Source organism: Rutidosis leptorrhynchoides, chromosome 8 (assembly GCF_046630445.1).
Source record: "Rutidosis leptorrhynchoides isolate AG116_Rl617_1_P2 chromosome 8, CSIRO_AGI_Rlap_v1, whole genome shotgun sequence".
In the NCBI taxonomy this organism is placed as follows: Eukaryota; Viridiplantae; Streptophyta; class Magnoliopsida; order Asterales; family Asteraceae; genus Rutidosis; species Rutidosis leptorrhynchoides.
The window spans coordinates 352,984,897-353,007,475 of record NC_092340.1 but is presented as its reverse complement, the minus strand read 5'-3'; the positions used below and the strand labels follow the sequence as shown (position 1 = coordinate 353,007,475).

Below are 22,579 nucleotides of genomic sequence, written 5' to 3'. Positions count from 1 at the left end.
GACGTGTCGGCCAAGTCGGCCGACTTTTGTAACACTGGTTTATCCAAACTTTTTACCTACATTAAATGAAACTGGACAACTAATTTGAGACAACCAAAAAAGAATACCCGACAATTATATTCATATACACACACCGACTGTTGGTGCAAAACTTTTATCTAATGAAAAATAATTTTTTTTATAAAGTTTCCATTTAAAAAAGAAATATTTTCTAAAAAGGAAAATATGGCATTGATGATTGAGACTGTTTAATGATTTTATCCAACTTTTTACCTACATTAGATTTAAATGAACAATTACTTGGAGACGACTCAAAAAAGATATCAGACAATTATATTTAAGAAAATAATATGGAGTTTCAGATAACTGTATTCATTTACGTACGCACACCGACGATTGATACAAAAGTTTTATTAAATGAAACTGAAAATAAAGTTAGATAGCGATAAATAAAAAAAACATTTAAAGAAAAGGGAAAATGTAAAACAAAAGATATTATTTTTTGTTAACAAAATAAAAACCTTTAAACGACAGTTGGAAGCATACAAAACGACGCACACGTCTTTCACATATAGGTTTCATATATATAGGCACACCAACAAACAATCGATCGATAACTTTCATTAAATGAAAATTGAATTGAATTAGTTGGTAGAGATATCATTGATTGGTGGATGTTAGTGTACAATCTTAACCAAAAACCATGTAATCACTGCTTTCGCTACACAAATGAAGCCCTAAATTTCAAGATCATCCAACGAGAGTTCATCTCCACTCAGCAACTTAAGTTTCTGCAGGTTTAATATGACAAAGAGTTTATACACTGCCTAAGCAAAACAACACGAAATTAACGTTGAAAAATAAATAAATAAATAAAACTAAAAACAGACAAAGTGACTGACCGTAATGAAGTGTGTTGGATCATCAAGACTAGATGAACCAAGAACAACTTCTCTCTTAAACTTAGTCGTTAACTGGTGGCAAACCCGCAGCTGCGAGGATCGAACGGGATCATGTAACATAATTAGTTACTACATATTTCTAATAAAAATTAAATCAACACATTCCTAAAAAACAATAGATAAACCACCTCTGATCTAGTTGCTCCGCCAACAATGAACACAAAAACACGTTGACCCATCTTCTTATAATCTCTAGATCCAGACCTTATAACAGAATCACTACAGCACAAAGAAAAGAATAAATAACTCGGGATGAAACTACGGACTACAACAACAATTATTTATTTATTTTTTACAAAATAAAAAAATAATGCAACAGCTAAAACGAGGCATACCTAGAATATCCAGTTTCGTAACGTCGAGGTGTGGCCCATGTTGCTGCTCGTCTTGATCTCAATGAATGAGCTGCGGGTGCAGGTGGAGATTCAACCATTTTTGGTGACTCATCAGAATGTGACCTCCCATGAAAAGTGGGACTTGGATCATTAATGCAAGGGTACTCATTCTTTGGTAGATCATTTTTAATTAGTTTCTCAATTAGTTCCTCAATCATAGGATAAAACCGTGATAACTGCCAAGTTGATTCTTCACCACCTGCATCACGATCCTTCCTTAACCCGTGCTTCTTCTGCATTGATCACACGAAAAACGGAACAGTATTTAGACATACTACAAGTTAACAAGAGGAACAAGGCCTTATATATTATATAATACGTCGGAGTATAATATAAAATAACCTTGTATCTATATACCTTGTGAGCAGCAAATTTTAAAGAAAAGGCTCCAGTTGACTTCTTTTTGGCATCTGATGATCCCTCGAGAAATCTCATGTTGTAGACAACATTTGTATCGGAGAAAGAAAGTCCTGCTAACTACGTATGATTTTCAAAAAAAAAATAAAAATAAATATTAAATATAATTTACTACACATTAAATCAGAGGCGAAGACATGACTAACAGATGAGGGTGACTTATATGAGACTTGGAGAGATGGGTCATTTAATTTACATATTTTGAACATAATATTATAATTAAGACTTCGGTTTTGAGTGGAGCTTACAATTATTTAGACATAATAATACAATTTAAACTTGAGTCTTGATTGGGCTTTGGGGGTGAGCACCCCTCAGTCCCATGTCTCTGCCCCTGCATTAAATGACTAAAAAAAAACGTTACCTCCAATAATTTTGCAAGTTTATCACTCTCATAATTCTCTGGATGAGTTGCAGCATAGATCATCAACAATCGCAATTTATATTCACTAGGAGCATCCTACACGAATACAGGAATCAAGACATGTTTTATACGTGATTTGATGGTGTTTGTGCTATTAATTGTTCCCACTAGATCGATAATCATTACTTACTGGTTTTGTTCTAAGGAAGTTGATAAGCTCCTTAGTTCCCGCATCTCCAAACACAAGGTCCTGTTCTAGTTGTCCCACCTCTTTAAGTCCTGTTTCCTTAATTATTTTGTTAATCTTGGCAGCCATCTGCATCAACCATATCCGTAAACAATTACAACAATTAAATTGCATTAATTAATACCTTAATAATTTGAAAGAAATGTTAAAATTAAGAAACATTCGGTAGGTAATCAAAGTATATGTCCATCAACAAAGAAAAAAAAAAGAAGTTAGTAAAACAGTAACATAGAACATCATCGAAAAAGTAATTTTTTGTAAAAACTTACATCAACATGTAGTGATAGTTTGTCCTTTTGTACAATATATTGTGGCAAAGATCCCGATATCTTTCCCATGTCTCGAATAGACAACGTAGTGCCACCTCTACACACAAAAACAAAGATATTTGTAATCGAGTTTCATAAAATGTGCTCTAGTTGACTAGTTTCCATATTATAGAAACATATTAGTCGTGTAATTTTAATCAAAGACTTATAAAAAAAAAAATTAGATGGTTAACGGTTAAAAAATCACGTTATTTGATGTAGGAATGTTGATATTATACATGTTTCTGCTAAAGCATATCATAGGACCGAATCGCTAACTGCTTAGCCTATCAAGTAAACAGTTATATTTCCATCGACATTTCATTATTTATTGCACGCCTTAACATAATAGGTCAGACACATAATGATAATGATATTATAATTAATTAAAAATAAAATTAGCACATGTAACCAGACCTTGAAGCCTGAATTTGTGCTGCTTTATTCTTTGACACAAAGCTCTTCCTCTTATCATCCAGTCGCTCACCAGCCTGAACATACACAAAACTAAATGATCAAAAACCATTTAAATCTTGTTATATAACTAATAATATCTTATAATATAATAATATAGATATAGATAAACCGATTGAGACGTACGTACATCTCCTATATGTGAATCTTGGAGCTCTAGCCATACAGGATCATCATCATCATCCAGCCAGACCTCTTTCTTTTCAGGTAGACCACCTGTTTTGCTTGCAACCTAACTAGTATAGTTACTTTACTTGAAGTACGTATACATATTATATATTATATTTATATTTATATTTATTTATATATATAGTAATAACAAAAGAAAAAAATCAATGAACAATCAATACTCAGAACCATAGACTAACCTCGTGAACGTATTTATTTCCATCCATATTAAGTAAATCATGGCACATAGCGTCATACGTCCATTCATGAATGATAGGAGCAATCTAAAAAACAAAACAAAAAAAGAAAAGATAAAACCATAATTAAGATGCTTACAATTAGACGAATTCATAACAACAGACTGCAATAAGAAAATGAAAATTATAAACAATATATATATATATATATATATATATATATATATATATATATATATATATATATATATATATATATGCAACATAAAACCTGGTCTATTGATCTATCCAGAATGAGCAACTCGCATGTTTCTGTCTGAGGGAAGTTGAAGTTTTTGAGAGCTTTATATTTCATAAGACAATTCCAGACAGCTGCAGCGAGCTTCGTAGGGATCAAATCACGACTAGTAGTCATTGTGTGAGGATCAAGGGATTTCGCAGCTCGGTAACGTACAAACGGGAACTCCTGAGTTGTACAAAAAGTGGTGGTACATCAAGTAAGTTAACGACAGTTATTTTTATAAAATGATGACAAAATATCACGGATGGTCCCCATTGGTTTGTATCGGATTACACTAGTGGTCTTTGTGCTTTTTTTTCCGTCAATGATGGTCCTTTTGGTTTGAATCACCGGTGGTCCCATGGTGCAAACCACAGGACCATCCGTGACGGAAAAAAGCACATGGACCATGAGTGTAATCCGATACAAACCACAAGGACCATCCGTGATATATTGTCTAAAGTGAATAGTTATTTTAAATGTACAAGTAATTAATTTAAAACATGTGCCAATTTCTTAATGACACTCTTAGGGTTGTCCGTATAAAAAAAAAGAAAAAAAAAAATGACGCACCGATAAAGAAGCAAAGACGGTGGCAATACGGCTGGCCATCAAATTCAAACAGTCATCTCCTTTTCGGGACATCTCCTCATTCGCATAAAGTTGTTCGAAAGCCATTGTGTTATGAGTTATAAAACACTGCATTATATTAAATTTAGCTTAGTTAAATGTTAAAACCACAAAGCAGCATTTAAAACTGTATATATGAATTTCGTAGCATCAGTACCTGGCTATCAATGGCCAAGTACTCCAAGTTCATCTGCAAATTCCCTTTCAAGTAAATATAACTATAAAAACTATCTATTAAATCAGTTTATTACAAGAATAAAGAACAAAGATGAGATTAAACCTCTTTCATTGCAAGTAAACGAGATTTTAATCTTCGCTCACTTTTTATGTAATTAACCAATTCTATTGGAGCTGGTGAGCTGAAGTAGACATAGGCACTGGAGAAAGAAAACAAATATTAAGGAAGCATAACAAAATATAAAAAAAACAGCCCATTTTGATGCCTCGATATATCACATACGCTTTATAAAGAGGCCTTTTTCCACCCATGTCAGACACGAGCGTAACAACACTGCATTCAGAAAAAATTACATGAGGAGCGAATACATTTTTTTTAATCACTTTTAGGAAGAAAAAAAAAAAGAAAAGGAGGAGATTTTTTTTTTTTTTTGTGTGTGTACTTCTCTTTTGTTGGCTGGATGTAGTAGACTGCATCCATAGTAGGAAATGGTTGTCTTCTCATGTTTATTATTTCCACAACTGAAGAAACCAAAAAAAAAAAGTGTTTAAGATAAGTTTTGGTATATTTGATTGTTATAATATATAGAGGTGAAGATGTTAAAAGAAAACAAGATACAATTTTAATATCTTATTCTTACGTGATACTCGTTCATAAGTGAGTTGTGACATCTTGCATAAGCATGATATAATTTTAACAGTCACATTGTCCGTGATCAGTACCTAATCAAACAAGCATATACAGGACGTATAAATATTTTGAAGAAAAATAGATAAATATATAAGCATATTTGTTGAAAAATATAAGCTAAATATTATTCAACAAAATATAAGACCAACGACACCGTGACTACAAGGTTGCATATATACCTTCCATTTTGATTCTGATTCTGATTCTGCATCAGCTCCTTTTGAAGATCTGAGCATTTCATTCAATAATGAAAATAAGATCTGAGCATTTCATTCTGATTCTGCACGTGGGAAATATAAAAGTTGAATCAAATGAGCCTTGAAACTGATTTACCAATAAGTCTTATATTCAAATCCCAAAAAATGAGTTTGTGAAATAATGAATTCGATCGTTACAAAAGGTCTGTCGATCGAGGATCAACTATAGATATGATGTTTTGTTATAGCTTATAAGATGTTAAGCACTATCAATGTAATATTAATATAGGCATTAGTTCAGAAAGGAATAATCACATGTGTCACTTGTAACACAATCAAGTATGTTCCTTGTTCTGTGTACGACTGTTTTAGAACTCTTGTTCCAGAATTTTGAGAAGGTACTAACTATTATATTAAGGATTAAGCAATGCAAGAACCAGTATGAAACAAAGCCGAATTTAGTAATTAGAAAAATTATTAACTATGTATAAAAGACATGTGATATACAGGTGCAGGTGCAGGTGCAGGTGCAGGTGGTCAATTCTATCAAATTTTTTACCTTGTAGCAAAAATTCAGAAATATCAATTTCACATGATAAACTACTCCTAAGAATCTAAATGTGGGGATCATTCTATCATTATAATGAAAGCTCGGGTCTCATAACTTATCCAATTCAACTTCACTTCAATTAGTTGGTTAATCAGACCAACTATAAAACAAATCCAACATCCTTTTGTGAAATTTGGTGTATAAACCAATCCAATTAAACGACAATGGTATACTAGTGCTTCACGAGTAATACTGGGTGTGTTTGTTTGCCTCTTAATGGAATGGTTCAGCGCTGAATACTGAACCGTTTAGCATTCAGCGTGTTTGTTTCTGACCTCTGAATGACATATGGTGCTGAATGGTTCAGAATTCAGTGCTAAACCATTCAGAGCTGAAATGCTCTCTCAATCATTAAGAGCCTAAATTTTCTATAATATTTTCCTTAAATCATATCCTGAACACTTAATCAACAATTATATTGAATTTTTTATTCATGTTACACATTAATAAGGTAATTTTACCCGATTCATATCGCCAATTCTAAATGATTATCAAACAGCTTATTTTCATTCAGAACAAACTTTATTCAGAGGCTTTGAATCATTCAGATTCTGAACCATTCAGCGCTAAATCATTCAGTTTTATAAAACGCACCCTAAGTTAAACTGATCTAAACACGTAATGTGGTTGAAACAATTTTGTCAGCGACAGTTGGCGCAAGATTGACAATTATGTTAGAATATTGCAAGCAATACCAGTTGTTTAATCTAGTCTAGTGTTAAAGCTAAAACCAAGATAAGAAAATAATGCAACTAGCTAGCCTTTTGAATGAATGGAGTTGCAAAATCAAGTAAAAAGAAAAGAGAAACTCACGATCACGAGTAATTTGTCGGAAATTTTTATATTCGTTGCCTCCTTGAGAAGACGACGTATCTGAAGAATCAGACATCGACATATATAAATTGATCCAACCCTCAGTGCATGAATCGATCGAAAAACTTCCTCAGTGCATGAATCGATCGAACAAAAACTTCAAGTTAATTGAACAGAATAGACTGATCGTAGCAGTAGGTTTCTTCAATGATGAACCGATATCTTCTCAGTCAATGTATATATAGAGAAGATTACTTAGCCCTATCACCTTTCACCTTTTAGCTATGAGATGATTAAGGAATATATATATACAGTATCTTTTGGATAAATATACGATACACTAATATATTAGTCGTGAAACGTAAACTGAAATTTGAAATTGGGGTATAAAAGTGAATTTGGTTTTAACCCGGCGTTAAATGACCCGTACCCATTTTATCTTTATGTTTTTACCCGATTCTTTCTGGAAAAGGTTGTGTTCGGTGGGTGAGTGGATAGTTTTCCTTTTTCATGGTTAGATTATTATTAGAAGTTTGTTTGACGGCCATAAATTGATTGTCGTGTTTAAAAGACCAATATGTCCTTCAACTTCTTGTGTTAGCTAAATAATCGGTTGTACTTTTCTTAATTTAAAAGTAACGCGTTTATTTATTTTACTATCTAGCTAAATAATCGGTTGTACTTTTCTTAATTTAAAAGTAACGCGTTTATTTATTTTACTATCCAACAAATCCTCATTTTTAACATTTCACAAAATAACCATTGAAAAAATTATCTTATATACAAACTTCATCAACAGTACTATTGGAAGTTCACATTTTATGTTTTATTAAAAATAAATAACAATTAAAAGAAAACATTGCATTCCTCCAGATATTATATATATTATATATACTTTTATCTAAAAGGTAATGTGGAAGTGAATAGTTCTATTCATTTTTCAACTTTTGGCAAACTTAACCCCCTAACTTTCATTAAAATACAAATCGAATCCCTCCACTTTATACGTATATTTTTCACCAAATTTCACAAGCTTAACCCCCTAACTTTTATTAAAATACAAATCGAACCCCCACTTTACTAATTTTTTTTTACTAATATTCAATTTTCACAAACTTAACCCCCTAACTTTTATTAAAATACAAATCGAACCCCCACTTTATACGTAACGTTTTTTCAAATTTCACAAACTTAACCCACTAACTTTTATTAAAATACAAATCGAGTTATATATACCTATATCTAAAAGGTAAAGTGGAAGTGAATAGTTCTATTCATTTTTCAACTTTTGGCAAACTTAACCCCCTAACTTTCATTAAAATACAAATCGAATCCCTCCACTTTATACGTATATTTTTCACCAAATTTCACAAGCTTAACCCCCTAACTTTTATTAAAATACAAATCGAACCCCCACTTTACTAATTTTTTTTTACTAATATTCAATTTTCACAAACTTAACCCCCTAACTTTTATTAAAATACAAATCGAACCCCCACTTTATACGTAACGTTTTTTCAAATTTCACAAACTTAACCCACTAACTTTTATTAAAATACAAATCGAGCCCCCACTTTACTAACTTTTTTTTTAAAATAAAACCCAAACGCTAAAAGAAGCAACTTTCACAAAAGGAACAACCCTTCAATATTATGTCTAAAAAAATTCTTTTTTACAAAATAGATCAAGACCATTTTTTAAACTCGCATTCAAAACGAAGCTCCCGCCGCGAAGCGAGTGCTCCACAACTAGTTAACTATTATGTTTATGAATAGTACCTGGACATTTTACTAATTTCACATTTTTTTTCAGCCTCTTCACACTTCCTCTTTAATTAACCCCCCAAAAAAAAACCTTCCTTCCACACCATTCCACACCATTCACCATCACCCTTCATCTCCCATCATCATCATCACCCATCGTCATCATCATCACCACAATCATCGTCACCACCGTCATCATCACCATCATCATCGTCATTACCACCATCATCATCATCATCATCATCACCATCGTCGTCATCACCACCCGCGTAACCACCGGCGGTCTCCAGAACAATCGTACACCTACACTTGCTTAGTATTTATGGCTTCTCCTTCCACGCTCGGTATTTGTGCGATTTTAATCTTCGTCACTGATTTGTCTAATCTCGATTTTTACTTAGGTAATCTCATCGCAATTATGTAGCAATTATAGTATTTTTTTTTATTTGTTAAATCGACAAATTAAATCATGGATTTTGCCTTTTAGGTTTTACTTTTGCTTTAATTGGACTGCACATGATGCTTTTTCCTCAGGCATACGAGTTGCGTTTAATACTACTGATGATTCTGCTTTATTCGTTTTTATTGTTGATTTTATTTGTATAGTTTGTAAATTACATTATATTAATTGTTTGCAGGTGTAGGTGATCCGTCCATAAATTAGTTGTACTATCTTATGCTGCAAATGATGTTTTGAATGTTGAAGGTATATTTGTAAAATTTTTCATGTTCTTTTTATATGTTTATTATCTTTGAAGTGATTCATATTGTTTATTATTTATTTTTATTAGCTGTTAAATACTTTGTTCTATGTCATCTTTAACGTGAATCATGTTTTTTAACAAGTGTTTTCTCCTTTTACCATGATTTACAGGATTGCATTAACATTTGTGGTTATTACAAATTTACAATGTTGATGTTGCTGGTGCTCTTATAATTTAAGATTTTGTGGTTACTTGAACTAGGTATAGGTATGTTTGATTTCCTCTTATTTATGGTTAATATCACTCTATTGAAACGTCATATTTGAGCTTTTCTCATGCTGCCTTGCATTATGCATCTTTTGTTTTTTAAGAGCTAGACTTCCTTCAGGTTGGCCCACTACTGTATTCACAGCTGAATGATAATTTTAAACTTTTTACTGTAATTCTTTTGTTGATAGCAGTACCTACATCCATCTCTCATTTTTTTCGCGTATTAGATACATATATGTTTAATAGATTTATTATGTAAAGGAGTGACACGCACACACGCACACGTGCGCGCGCGCACGCATACACACACACACGCGCGTGTGTGTGCGTGTATATATATATATATATATATATATATATACACACGTATACTATCGATGATTTACAAATCCGTCGCAACGCAAGGGTCGCACACTAGTTATATACTATTGATCAAATAAACGTTAATTATATCCATGTTTCATTCTTTGATAGTTTGTTCTTTTATTTCATTTATCTCCATGTTTGTAGATTGTAAGATGTTTTGTTTGCCGGCTCTCGACAAGGCTCGAGTTGAGTTAGCGGTGGTTCGGAATGTGTCTATAGGTTTGGTTTTCTGTTCCCGAGCCCTGAGTGCGTTTGCTTCCTGTATCTTGTTTTTTTCTTTTTCGGAGAAAAAGTTTGGTTATATAGTATTCGTTTTTTCGCCAAAAAAATAAAAAATAAACGTAAATTACTTTATGTCTACAACAGCAATAAGAAACAGATACAAAAGATCTATAAAGTGTACCACCTTCTGTAAGGGAGCCACATAAACAACCAACATTAATAATAATAATCCTTGCAATCCAACCAAACATCGTATCATATCATATCATACACCTTCTATATATCAAACACAGAAATTCCTTCTTAACGAACAAATTTCCGTCAATGGTTGACCAAGTGAAAAGCAAAACTTGCCTCTGGCATTCAGCTTGCAAGTTACAAATCTATCATGGCCTCATGCCTGTTAAAATAGTTATAAAACAAAATTAGACTATTTTTTTAAGTAAGAAAAACTAACACGTACAACATTGAAGAATATACCTCTAGAAGAGAGTATCTGGCATATATTATTATTATAACAGAGGTGGAAATTTTGACCTTATACTTGTGTAATTGGTCGATTTGTATTATGTTTCATCTATCAGGCAAAATGAGCCACTTAAAATCCTGTTAGACTGCTTCACGCAAAGAGTTAGAGGATCTTTACAAAGATAATATAGTTTGCAATCACTTTTAAAACATTCATTATGTATCGTGATTATCTAAATCTAGTATCGGGTTTGAACAATTTTCCTTCTTTGACTCATTTACCAAACCCACCCACTTTGCCACCTCTAAAATTACTTGCCTTGTTAGCAATGTTGTTGGAGAGCCAGTCCAATCCCTCATAAAGTCCTTCCCCAGATGTAGCACAGGTGCTCTGGATGTACCTGAATAAAAAGTATATATACAAGAATATTTAAATATTACCATATAGGAGAACACACACACACACACACACACACACACACATATACATCAATTTAAATAAATTTAATTGATTAAAAGCTAATAATTTATGACCCACGTACTTGACTCTAGAATCTCAAGGTATGTGATAGAAGCACTCTTTATAAAATAATAATATTAAACTAGAAAAGGAAAGGAAAGAAAACTTCACAAAATATGAATGCCGTATACAATATGGAGTAAGTTAATGAGGGGACTCTTTAGACACAACTATAGTTAAGTTGTGTAACCAACACAACTACGGTTTTACTTTTTCATTATCATGCTATCTAAAAAACAAAATGTGGCCATTTCCAAGATACAAGTGTGCACATCTGAGCATCTTTTATTAAAAAATCACTAAAAAAACTTAAAATTAAAAATACCAATGGCGTTGTCGAAGAGAGTGAAGGCCAAGTTTATCAGTGATTTCAGCAGCATTCATTGCATTAGGCAGATCTTGTTTGTTGGCAAATACAAGCAGAACTGCATCTCTTAGCTCATCCTACAGTGATTAAAAAACATTATTACAACTTTACAGGTGCTAATCTTCAATGGGATAAGTTAACTATATTGATAATCACTTTAAAATAGATCAGAAACCGACTATTGAAATTTACCTCATTCAACATCCTGTGCAACTCATCTCTTGCCTCAACAACTCTGTCCCTATCGTTGCTATCAACCACAAAGATTAGACCTTGGGTGTTCTGGAAATAATGCCTCCATAATGGACGGATCTGTACATTACAATCAGTGATGAACACATGGTTAAATTAATAGACTTCTAAGTAATAATAAATAGTATTATAATTTAAAAATAGAAAGTGTATCTACCTTGTCCTGACCCCCAACATCCCACACAGTAAAGCTGATGTTTTTGTACTCGACAGTCTCTACGTTAAAACCTGCATAGCAAAACCAGAAAATATTCTGTAAGCATATCTATACTTACGTATTCAACAAACTTAACATACATTTATATGCAATGGCATATCAAAATAAAGTCTACAACAATAATTTTAGGACGGATTACACATGATAATAGTAATTAAAACAGACCTTGACTTTTATTATATTCATTACTACAGAAACACATATTACTAGCTAGAAATTACTTATACATAGGAAGACATACCAATAGTAGGGATGGTAGTCACAATCTCGCCTAGCTTTAGCTTGTATAAAATGGTTGTCTTACCAGCCGCATCGAGACCCACCATCAATATACGCATCTCTTTCTTAGCAAAGAGTCGGCTGAAGAGTTTGGTAAACGTAAGCCCCATCTTTATCTGATGAGGACACCTACACACAAAATCAACTCCTTTTTAATGTTTTAACATACATATCTAAATGAATTCGGGTCATAAAATGAAATCAAGGATTTCAGTTTCAGTTGTAATTAAACCTGATGTCTATTCAGCTAAAAAGACAATGTGGGCAAAAATCATCATGACTCAACAAGGAACCTATTTTCAAACTAGTTTCAGCAAGGGAAACACATAGCCAGACAAAAAAAAAAAAAAAAAAAAAAAAAACGACAACCCCTCCAAGAAAGAGTTGAATAATTCATCTTTTTAGTGCCAATCCTCCCAAAACCTGACAATGGTTGCCAGAACAGCTTGTAGTTTCTAACACGTACATTACACAATGCAATTTTTAAATAACAGCATTTAATAATATTAAGGCATTAGTGTTCTTCATTATATACAACTTTACGGATTCATCCTTATAAAATCAACATTCTTTATAAATGGTTACTTTTCAGTAGCAATGTCTCATCTAATAACAGAAACATCCAACAGCTATAAAGATAAAACATCAGATACAGCAGCAACAATTCTTTAAAAAGATAATCTAGATAACCAAATTACCAACACGGTCAACCACCATTAAGATCTGAAAAAGATTTGGATCTACGATAAAAAAACAAAAAAGGAACCTATGACGAGGCACCCCAAGCCAGAATTAATAATGATATCATCATCAAAAGCTGAAAATGATCAATATTCGGGCACCGTTTTAGGCTTAAAGCTCCACATCATAAATCAAATAGATTTTTAATGTTCATGTTTTAGTTCAATCAACACAAGAAGTAATCTAAGAGCAGTGAAATTACAAATAATATAGGTTCATTTACCAGAAAAACAAAAGTTACATTCAAAAATAAGAGCAGATCAAATACTAGAAACCTGAATTCATACACAAGACTAACAAATACTCATATATGAAATATACGAAAACAGAAAACAATCGCCACCGCCTAAAATCAAAAGAATCAGAATATCGAAAACAAAAGCTACGATCTAAATTCACACTTCCACACTGCTTCAATTAACAAGTTATTTCAAATAAACATTTCAACTTCTACAACCTAAAATTCTCAGATCAGATACCAAAATCTTAAAGTTAATTATCAGCTTCTAAAAATGCGAATACCAAACCCTAATCTGCTAATCTAAACAACAATTCGACGAAAAAAGTCCTTAAAAAACCTAATAATTTTCAAATAACTTAGAGGTTTTTTCAAATTTAAGATTAAAACAGATAACTGAACCAATTAAAATAGAACATGATCACCTAAAATAATATAAACTACATATTCAACGTATAAACGATAAGATCTGCAAAAAGAAATCAAAAGTTTCAGATGTAGATGTATAACTATACCTGAGAAATTAAAAAATAAATGATAATTAATGGAAGGTTTTTCTGAATGGATCTAACAAATGTGTGAAAGATAGAAAGGTTCGTAAAATAAGGGCCAAAAGGTGTGTGATGTGCGTGTCACCAATATCTATTTCATTGTATCAAATCAAATACCCAAATTACCCTCTGCGTTACTCATTGCCAATTTGCCATAAATAATAATTTATTTATTTATTTATTAAATAATTAATTTTAATTTATCCATATGAAAATAATGTTAATTAATTAATTAATTAATTAACTAGTATTGTTTAAAAACGTGTACACCAGAACACGAACCCCGTGTTGCCTTTGATAACCTGCTATACCCGCCCCGTAAGAAGTCGGATGCCTATTAATCGCTTTCACTGAATACCCATAAGTGACAGGCAAGAGTCTATCCTGAAGGCTTACTCCGAGGACACGAGATAATACCCAACGTACAAGGGAATCCGCGTATGCACATTGACAAGGAAATATACACCCGAAGGCAAACTTAAGAGTCAAAGGTAAAATCTTGCTCCGCGAGACTCGAACTTGCGCCCTTTATTGTTCAAGCTTCTAAACATGGGGCCCAACTTCTTTAGAGGAACATGTACCATTGGCGCCGAAGTGCGTTGATTTACGAGTAATAGTTAACATATACGTTAGTATTAGCTTATTAATTTAGAGAAAACAATATGGATCTGACATATCCTATCGTTAGGATCGAGATCTCATTATAATACCCTCACTAACAAACTGGTTTTCATCAAAATTTCGCAGTTAAGCGTGTTTGAACGAGAATAGTATTATACTATACTAGATCAACACATTTTCATTAACTAAGAGCAAGAGTTCATAATATCAACAACTATGTATCACACTAAGTTCGACAAGATACAGTTAGAAGTCTCATATTTTCTTGTATGCAACGCATACATATAAAGTCGTTTTTAGGTCTGTATTGCCCATTGATCATTCATAAAACATATTTAGTTGTCATATAAGTACTATTAACCCTAGGTTGTTTTACTATTTTAACTTCAAAAACAACATTAGGCCATCGGCCTAATGGTATTATGGTGCACTTTAAGTTGGGATCTCAAATTCTGAAACGGCCATATTTGTAAATATGCAGTGAGCGTGGTGTGTATATGCATTTTTTTCAAAAAAAGCTTATAACTCCAAAGACGAATACAGTGTAAAGATACACAAACAACAGTCTCTAATCAATTCAAATTATGTCAAAAAAAAAAAAAAAAAAAAAAACAATTTACAATAGAACATTCCGAAGAATTACAATTACAATCTGGAACAAAAGAGAGAGAGAGGAGCAGTTTAAATAAAAACATGGATGATGAATATTTTTTTATTATCAACAACTTAGAGCAATGGCTTCCAAAAGGGCAACCATAAACTGCATTTGTGTTTCTTCATTGATTCTTGAAAAAGGAGGGACATGTACAAAAAGAGATTTATGACCTTTCTCTTCTGCAAAACGGAGAGAATGATAGTATACATAGTTGCACACGAAACGTCCAGCATCATCAGAGATCATTGCATCACATCCCTTTATATTCTTTAAAAACTCAAGTATTGCATCAATGAAGCAAGCAGTCTTCAACAATAACAGATCAAGACAGAGGTTATAAGTTACATTTAAGATCTTATTGGTTATATAGGTGACAAGATGGGGCGGGTCTTTCGTGTTGTGCAAAACATTGGGTTGTTTTGACCAACAAACATTTTTTTTTTTTCCATTGTTACCATAATATCCTAGATCTATACATTAAGTGATTTAAGAGATTGCATTAGATATAACATTCAATCAATTCGACCTAATTTGACACATTGCATATACGCTCCATCAAATAGCGCATATTGACCCAGTTATTATAAGCAAAATGGTAAAAAAAAAAAAAAAAAAAAAAAAAAACAACTTTCACATCAAGTCGTTACTGATTTGAAATCATAGAACTCAATTGTTTTTGGTTATTGAATACTATACTATACTACTTAACTATTACTGTAAAAGATACTTTTTAATTAGTGATCAATTCTACTCCACTTTCAATGAACTACGTCTCTACTCTAACGTTACAACTTACAGTATTTTTTAGATTGCAATAATTAGCATACATTTCAATTTAATTTTACTTTAAAAGGCAAAATTATGTTCGGAGACAAGTATGAAGAATTAGTAAAATAAAAGTAAGCTAGAAGGCAAAAAAACAGAATGACAATATTACCTCTCTAATCCGAGTTATTTCTCCATCCTCCGGGACAATCGGAAGCCGCTGTTGAATGAAGGACTTTCAGCATACAAAATAATTAAATTTTAAAAAATAATCAAAGTTTAATGAGAACACAAGAATACCTTTGGTTGCCAACCAAGCTCGTCTGGACACGAAAAAGTGGCTTCATTTACCGCTTGTCGTTCAATGGCAAATTTTGACGCCCCACCGTTTAGTCCCATATGAAGCTGGAAAATAAGAATATGTAAACGAACCAAATGAAGAAGTGTTATAAATTCAATGTCAATTGTCTTTATTATAAGTGTGAAGCCATGTGCCAAGTGAAAAGAAGCAGGTAAAGAAAACCAAATGTTTTCGTATTCGAGTAACATACCACATTTTAATAAAAGCTAGCATTACATGTAACGGCATTGTCTAACAAAAAGAATGTTGGAATTACATCTACGATGGGGCATAAAATTTAAAATTATAATTTCTTATCAAATTTAAGGGGCGCCTTTCTAAATTAAAATAAATAAATAATCAAATTGAAGGAGCAACTAAACAAGTTAATATTCATCAAAAGTCAGAGTTGATACCTTTCTTTTTCGGGACTAATAAAATGTAATGAATGTGGAACAACTAAACAAGTTAATTTCATCATTTAGCAAGTAATAAGATTTCATTTAATAAAGATCTAATTTGCAATATTTAAATATTGTGATTAAAACTAAAAAAAGGTTATGAGATTGAAGGTTAATCTCACCCACACAACTTCTGCAGAACTCGACTTGTTGTCACTTGAAACACTCGATTCCAAAACCTTTTGAAGCGTAGCTAACGCACCATCTCCTGCAGTCTCGAGAATTGTACAGCTACCTAAAGAAACACCAAGGGGTAAACCCGTCTTTTCAACATAACTTTTTAAACTCGAAACTAACGTTTCAGTTGGATTGGTAGCAAACACATTGAACTTCTTGAAACCAGTTGCATGAATGACCACATTTTTTGGTGCTTCTGACCCCATTTTTATCCTTAATTTCACAACTTTAATCACCAAATCCTGACAAATTAATCCATACATACAAGTTTAGTATCAGCGTCTTAGAGTCTTTGGTAACTTTGTGCAATAAATGATCTACTTAGTAACTAAATATGAAGCTTTGATATACAAACCGAAAATTTGAAGTCACTAAAATGATTTATTTATTATATTTTATTCCAATTCAACTGCCCTACCAACAGTTTCACCTAACAACTAATATCAGATTGTAAACTACTCTATTTTTTTATTGTTTTAAATTATAGTAATATTTTTGCAATATAAATATAAATATGATCGCAGAAGTTACCCTAAAAATGGTCACTGTAAATGCTTATTCAATTCACTGGATACAATTTTAATATATAATAAAATTAAAAAACAATCATACAAAAGTAATTCATGATAAAAGCATCATGATCATCTACCAAACCAGATTAACTGGCAATATATTTAATACAATAATCATCAATCATCAAACCAATTAAAAAAATACCTGAAAATAAAAAACAAAACAGAGCAATTTTGCTATATTGTAAATGTAATCATATAAAAATGACCATATAAACAATAACAAAACTCCAAAATTTCAACTTTTTTTTTTACAAAGCATAAAATTCAATCCAAGAACATGAAATCATGCTGACAAAATTCATAATTCAAACAGATATATAGAGAAATGGAAGAAAAAAAAAGTAATTAACAATCACTGAAAATTAGTCACTAAGTTAAGTACCAAATTTTGAATCATTTATTAACATGCATGTATACGTTTATACAAACAATCCAATTCAATTCAATTAACGAAACTATATAAATAAAATTACCTGATAAAACACAAACTCTATCTCCGGTGACCGACTTTGAAGACGGAAAAAGAGAGAGAAGTGTTTTGTTTGGGACTTCGTAGTCTTTTTATATAGCTTTAAAAATTACAGTAAGACTAAAGAATTTATTTATTGTGTGCTTTTATTTATGTCGTGATCCATTATGTTTTCTTAAGTTATATTGTATACCTTTATTTATATACAACTGATAAATTACATACTTATTGTTTGTGTATTGATATTTGAAGACCTTAAGGTTTTCATTCTTAATTTGATGAAGTAACTTCAATGCGCGATTCATAGATTACCTACTATGATTAAACGACAGTTCAGGTTGTTCACTGATCGAAGAATCTCATTGCAAAATGATATAAATTCTTCAAAGACCTTGTTCGACAATGTTAATACAAGCTAATAGTTAAAAATTATGTTGAAATAGAATGCGAAGTACTAATATCAGAAATACTGATAAAAGAATAATAGTCAGCATATTTAACTATACCATACATGTATAATTAACGTTAATCACTTGTTTTATCATTGTGATCATTATTAATCAATTTTCTTCGTTATGATAATTTGTGTGATTTACTCTAAGGTTTTATGATTGATCATGTGTCGTTCGACTCAATTCAAAGTTTCTTTTTAGTAATAAAGCATTCATAACACATGTTTACGTCAACTTATAGTACGTTATCAACCCACCCACTAAAAAGTCTCTCCCTCTCTCTTGGTTTTTGTGCAAAACCAATTCCTCTCTTATGATATTCGACCTTATTTATCTTCAACTATCTATTTAACTTTTAGGTTGCCGTTGCTTTATCTCCCCTTAAATCCTCATTTTTAATACCCCTCTTATTCATAACAACAACAATAACAACAACAACAACAACAACAACAACAACTCTGCTATAACCCTAGAGTATTCCAGAGCCGCATCGGCCTTCGGCACCTAGTCGAAGGTCCGGTGACTATTTCTTTTCACCTTTTTCTCTTTTCTTCCACATATTCGACATTTACCTCCTATTGCACGATGGTTTGAAGTTTTCAAGTGGCTCCCTCTTCATTTTTTTCCGAAAACAGGTGACGAAAATCGTAAGTTATTCACGTGTTTTTATCAATCGTAGGTGTGTTAGGTGAGTTTCTTTGACTCTTGTTTCTCTCGTGGTTTTTTGAGTTTGGCTGTTTTTAGTTCGCCAACGACTTTTTTCGGTATGTGTAACAAACTGGACTTGAGCCTAGGGGTAATGACCCATTTACCCTTAGTTAATATTAATTTATTAATATTAGTGAAATTATAATTATGTGTTTTATAATTACTGGTGTATGGGATAAAGTGCGTTTTGTGACAAGGGTCACATAACATATTTCGTTATATGAATTGGACCTCGTTAGGACCGTTTAATGAGGTACATTGTGTTTCATGTAATTGTAAATATCTGTGTGAAGTGGAAGTTTGGTTTCCTCATAATGAAGAAACCTCAAATTGTTTAAATACTCTGTACGTTTCATAAGTTGCCATATTTTGCACGTATAAATCCTAAACACCTCATTGCTTCTCTAAACCTTAAATCATAAAGTGTAAATCAAAACTAGTAATTTCGTGCATTTGATTACTGAGATTTCAAGGATTCAGATAAGGTAAACATCACTGATTTTGATGATTTAAAGTGAGTTTAAATGGGTTTTGTACAAGTTTGGGTTTTGAGTTTGACTCTAGCCTTAGAAGTATATGTGATGTGGTTGAATGCTTAAGTATTGTTCCATGTATGTTTGTGCACCTTCATGAACCTTGATTTGGCCAGAAACATCACGAAATCGTGATTTTGCCATACCCACCTTGGTGCTTTTGGGTGGGAGTGTGTTAGGTCCAAGTGTTGATGTCTGAGTATGATAGTTCTGAATGACGCATGTGTTGTGTGTGGGAGACTATACTAGTAATTTCAAGGACTATCGATAGACTCTAGCCCGATAAGCTAGTAGTTGAAGGCCCGTACAAGCCGCCATTCCTCTTGTTATTCTGTGACTAGTGACCAGTGACTTAAGATGTGCTTGATGCTTATACTGATGTCCATCTAGATATTTTCATTCACTTAGCAGTGCGCTAATCCCCTCATAGTGTCCTTTCCCTGCATGTGATGTACAACATGCGTTTAGGGATGGGTATAGCGGGGAATGAAGTGATGTTTGACACACCCGACAACTATATACGATGTTTTACAAAAACAATATTATAACGGGCATGTAATTAAGTAACATCAGTGTTTTATATAAACGTATATAATGTGTATTTAATATATATATATATATATATATATATATATATATATATATATATATATATATATATTGTGTTTATAAATTCTTCCTATGTGAATGAATAAAAAAAACCTATTGGTGTTACAGTATGTTTCCCTTTTCGTTCGCAGTCAAAGAACACCGCTTGAAGTTGTGTGGCGTTTCTGGGATTGGATCGGTTGTATGACATTTTTGCGGATCTAGTGTTGGCACTTCTATCTTTGTTTTTAAAAATGTTGTTTTATTGTGCCGAAAGTTGTATTTTCGGCGGCCGGGCGTTTTGGGCACCGTTGTATTTTTTCTAGTTCTTATCTTATCGCTTCCTTTATGTCTCTTGCTTACATTGTGTTCGGGTCCGTCTAGTGGTCGGAGGTCCGGTGGGTGGTTATGGCCGGATTCTGGCAGGTTGTTACCGTTCCGAGTCATTTTCTGATGGTGATCAGGTATTTAGGTGTTCGTTCTAGTTCAGTTTATTTGCATGTGATTTTGCGTGTTCCATCTTTTTCTTTGTCAGTATTTTTCGGGGAGTACCGACGCCGTTATCGACATAGCTGACAGAGCTAGATTCTCAGGGGAGGCCTCTCGGTAGTTTCTTGACCGTCCGTACGTGGGATTCTACTAGATAATGATTCTAGATCGTATGTTTTGATGGCGGGTGCATTTTGGCTGTTTAGGATATCAGGGGTTTTGTGTGGTATTCTGGTTGTGGTTTCGAGGAGTGTGCTCTTGGGTTTCACGAGGGGCGTTTCCGTATTTTAATGGATTGAGTTTGGTTGTGAGTTTGGAAGCCTGAGAGAGTGAGAGTTGTCTGGGGATTTCGCATTACGGCCTACGTGACTCTTTTCGAATTTGGAAGCTTTTTAATCATTGCATGGATGTTGCTTTCTTGTTAGGGTTATTTTGCATCGTTTACGGGTGTTTATTGTTTATTATAATGTTTGTTATGTTATAATTGTTCAATTGTATAGTTTTAGTAGAATGCATATTATAATGTTTATTATGTTATAATTGTTCAATTGTATAGTTTTAGTAGAATGCATATATGTTTCACACAGATCAGCAAATTTGTGTTCACACGTAACTCCAACTAGTCGTCATATACATTAAACACATAAAGCTGCAGTCTTATTGTCTACTACATTAAACACATAAAGTTGCAGTTTGAATTTTTTAGAAAAATGATCTCTCCTACTTTTTCAAACGGCAGTTTTTCAAAATTTTCACTTTCCCCAAAATTAAACCATCCTACCTCCACCCTTATCCACCCAACTTCCACCTCAATTCAACCTTCTCCGGCGGTTACTATTCCCTTTTTCAGGTCAGATAATAGTAGTTTGGCTGTCGGAGATCGCACCAGGCCTAGTTCTTCGGGCTCTGTTAGCCTCAATCGAACCATTTTCATCGGGAGAATCGAGAAGACGGTCACTCGTCACATGGTGGAAAGTTTTTTCGAGAAAATTGGGGAGATTCAAGAGATCAAGTTCTGGTCTTCTCGAAGGTATTCTTTCGTTTCATATTCTAATGAGTCAGATGCTTCGAAAGCGGTTGCTACACTCATTGGTTCCAAGTTTTTCGGTAAACCCATCTTTGTGGGTTGGCCATCTCGTCGGTCGGGCAAGGTTTCTGACGGATGGGGTGCTCCGGTTGTGAAGAAATTAAGGTGTATGATCTCTCCCAATTGCCTTATTTCAGCTCGGCTTGATTTGTCGGTTTTATTGCTTGATGCGAGTCCGATGGTGGAGACGAAAATTTCCAGTTTTTTGGTCTCGTGCAACGCTCGTGTTTCACATATTAGCAATTATGGTCCTTTCGGATGTGTTTGTGTTTGTGACGATTCAGTTAGTTTTAACAATATGGTCAATGCGGGTTCTCACGATTTCATCTTGATTTCCCCTTTTTCGGATCTCGCTAAGTCTTTTCAACGGTTTGCTTGGATTGAAATCACTGGGGTACCGGCTTTGTGTGTCTCGAAAGAAAGTGCGACGAAGATTGGATCTCTATTTGGTGAGGTCTTAGATGTGGCAGTTTCAACATCTTCCTTGGGAAGTTTAAACTCTCTTTTTGTTTTCATCAAGTCTGTAAATTCGAAGCATATCCATGACACGGTGGTTGCGGACGTGGCTTCCTCGGTGTCGGAGAGTTTCTTTTGTAAAGTTTGGGTGTCCGAAATATCGGATTTAACTTGTTTAAATCGGGTGCTAAATGGGTCATTTGATCAACGATTAATGGAGTCTACCAATCGGTTTGTGCTTTCTAGTAAGCCGGTTGAGAAGGGTACTGGATTGTCAAGTACAAGTGCAAGGTGTGTTTCTGTTGATAACCAGTT

The 22,579-nt window shown here is 33.1% G+C and overlaps 3 protein-coding genes across 3 annotated transcripts; all 3 read right to left on the bottom strand.

Annotated features, from left to right (window-relative positions):
• Nucleotides 1-522: 522 nt before the first annotated feature.
• Nucleotides 523-7,012, bottom strand: LOC139861406 (SNARE-interacting protein KEULE-like). The gene is made up of 20 exons (XM_071849794.1): nucleotides 6,930-7,012; nucleotides 5,490-5,559; nucleotides 5,261-5,342; nucleotides 5,063-5,141; nucleotides 4,903-4,953; nucleotides 4,723-4,819; nucleotides 4,600-4,632; nucleotides 4,386-4,511; nucleotides 3,804-3,998; nucleotides 3,536-3,619; nucleotides 3,298-3,399; nucleotides 3,111-3,184; nucleotides 2,655-2,751; nucleotides 2,329-2,454; nucleotides 2,139-2,234; nucleotides 1,715-1,834; nucleotides 1,298-1,590; nucleotides 1,091-1,181; nucleotides 903-992; nucleotides 523-791 (listed from the first exon to the last, which is right to left on the bottom strand). The coding sequence occupies exons 1-20, from the start codon at nucleotides 7,010-7,012 to the stop codon at nucleotides 738-740; spliced, it is 2,043 nt and encodes a 680-aa protein (XP_071705895.1). The 3' UTR covers nucleotides 523-737.
• Nucleotides 7,013-10,641: 3,629 nt separating this feature from the next.
• Nucleotides 10,642-12,483, bottom strand: LOC139864626 (ADP-ribosylation factor 2-like). Its single transcript, XM_071853204.1, has 6 exons — nucleotides 12,321-12,483; nucleotides 12,020-12,090; nucleotides 11,803-11,922; nucleotides 11,569-11,687; nucleotides 11,006-11,124; nucleotides 10,642-10,655 (listed from the first exon to the last, which is right to left on the bottom strand). The coding sequence occupies exons 1-6, from the start codon at nucleotides 12,466-12,468 to the stop codon at nucleotides 10,642-10,644; spliced, it is 591 nt and encodes a 196-aa protein (XP_071709305.1). The 5' UTR covers nucleotides 12,469-12,483.
• Nucleotides 12,484-15,192: 2,709 nt separating this feature from the next.
• Nucleotides 15,193-18,041, bottom strand: LOC139862801 (uncharacterized). The gene is made up of 5 exons (XM_071851431.1): nucleotides 17,956-18,041; nucleotides 16,853-17,149; nucleotides 16,230-16,334; nucleotides 16,102-16,149; nucleotides 15,193-15,470 (listed from the first exon to the last, which is right to left on the bottom strand). The coding sequence occupies exons 2-5, from the start codon at nucleotides 17,111-17,113 to the stop codon at nucleotides 15,228-15,230; spliced, it is 657 nt and encodes a 218-aa protein (XP_071707532.1). The 5' UTR covers nucleotides 17,114-17,149; nucleotides 17,956-18,041; the 3' UTR covers nucleotides 15,193-15,227.
• Between the last annotated feature and the right edge of the window lie 4,538 nt (nucleotides 18,042-22,579).

Bases quoted from the DNA above. Each gene is read 5' to 3' on its own strand.
- LOC139861406 (XM_071849794.1), bottom strand. From the start codon at position 7,012: ATGTCGATGTCTGATTCTTCAGATACGTCGTCTTCTCAAGGAGGCAAC. The intron at 5,142-5,260 runs GTAAGAATAAGA...TGGTTTCTTCAG, and splicing joins CACTTATGAACGAGTATCAC to TTGTGGAAATAATAAACATG. The intron at 792-902 runs GTCAGTCACTTT...TTAAACCTGCAG, and splicing joins ATCCAACACACTTCATTACG to AAACTTAAGTTGCTGAGTGG.
- LOC139864626 (XM_071853204.1), bottom strand. From the start codon at position 12,468: ATGGGGCTTACGTTTACCAAACTCTTCAGCCGACTCTTTGCTAAGAAA. The intron at 11,923-12,019 runs GTAGATACACTT...TGTAATGTACAG, and splicing joins ATGTTGGGGGTCAGGACAAG to ATCCGTCCATTATGGAGGCA. The intron at 11,125-11,568 runs GTATTTTTAATT...CTTTTTATTCAG, and splicing joins TCTCTTCGACAACGCCATTG to GTACATCCAGAGCACCTGTG.
- LOC139862801 (XM_071851431.1), bottom strand. From the start codon at position 17,113: ATGGGGTCAGAAGCACCAAAAAATGTGGTCATTCATGCAACTGGTTTC. The intron at 16,335-16,852 runs GTGAGATTAACC...CTTATTTTCCAG, and splicing joins GTTCTGCAGAAGTTGTGTGG to CTTCATATGGGACTAAACGG. The intron at 15,471-16,101 runs GTAATATTGTCA...TTATTGTTGAAG, and splicing joins AAATAACTCGGATTAGAGAG to ACTGCTTGCTTCATTGATGC.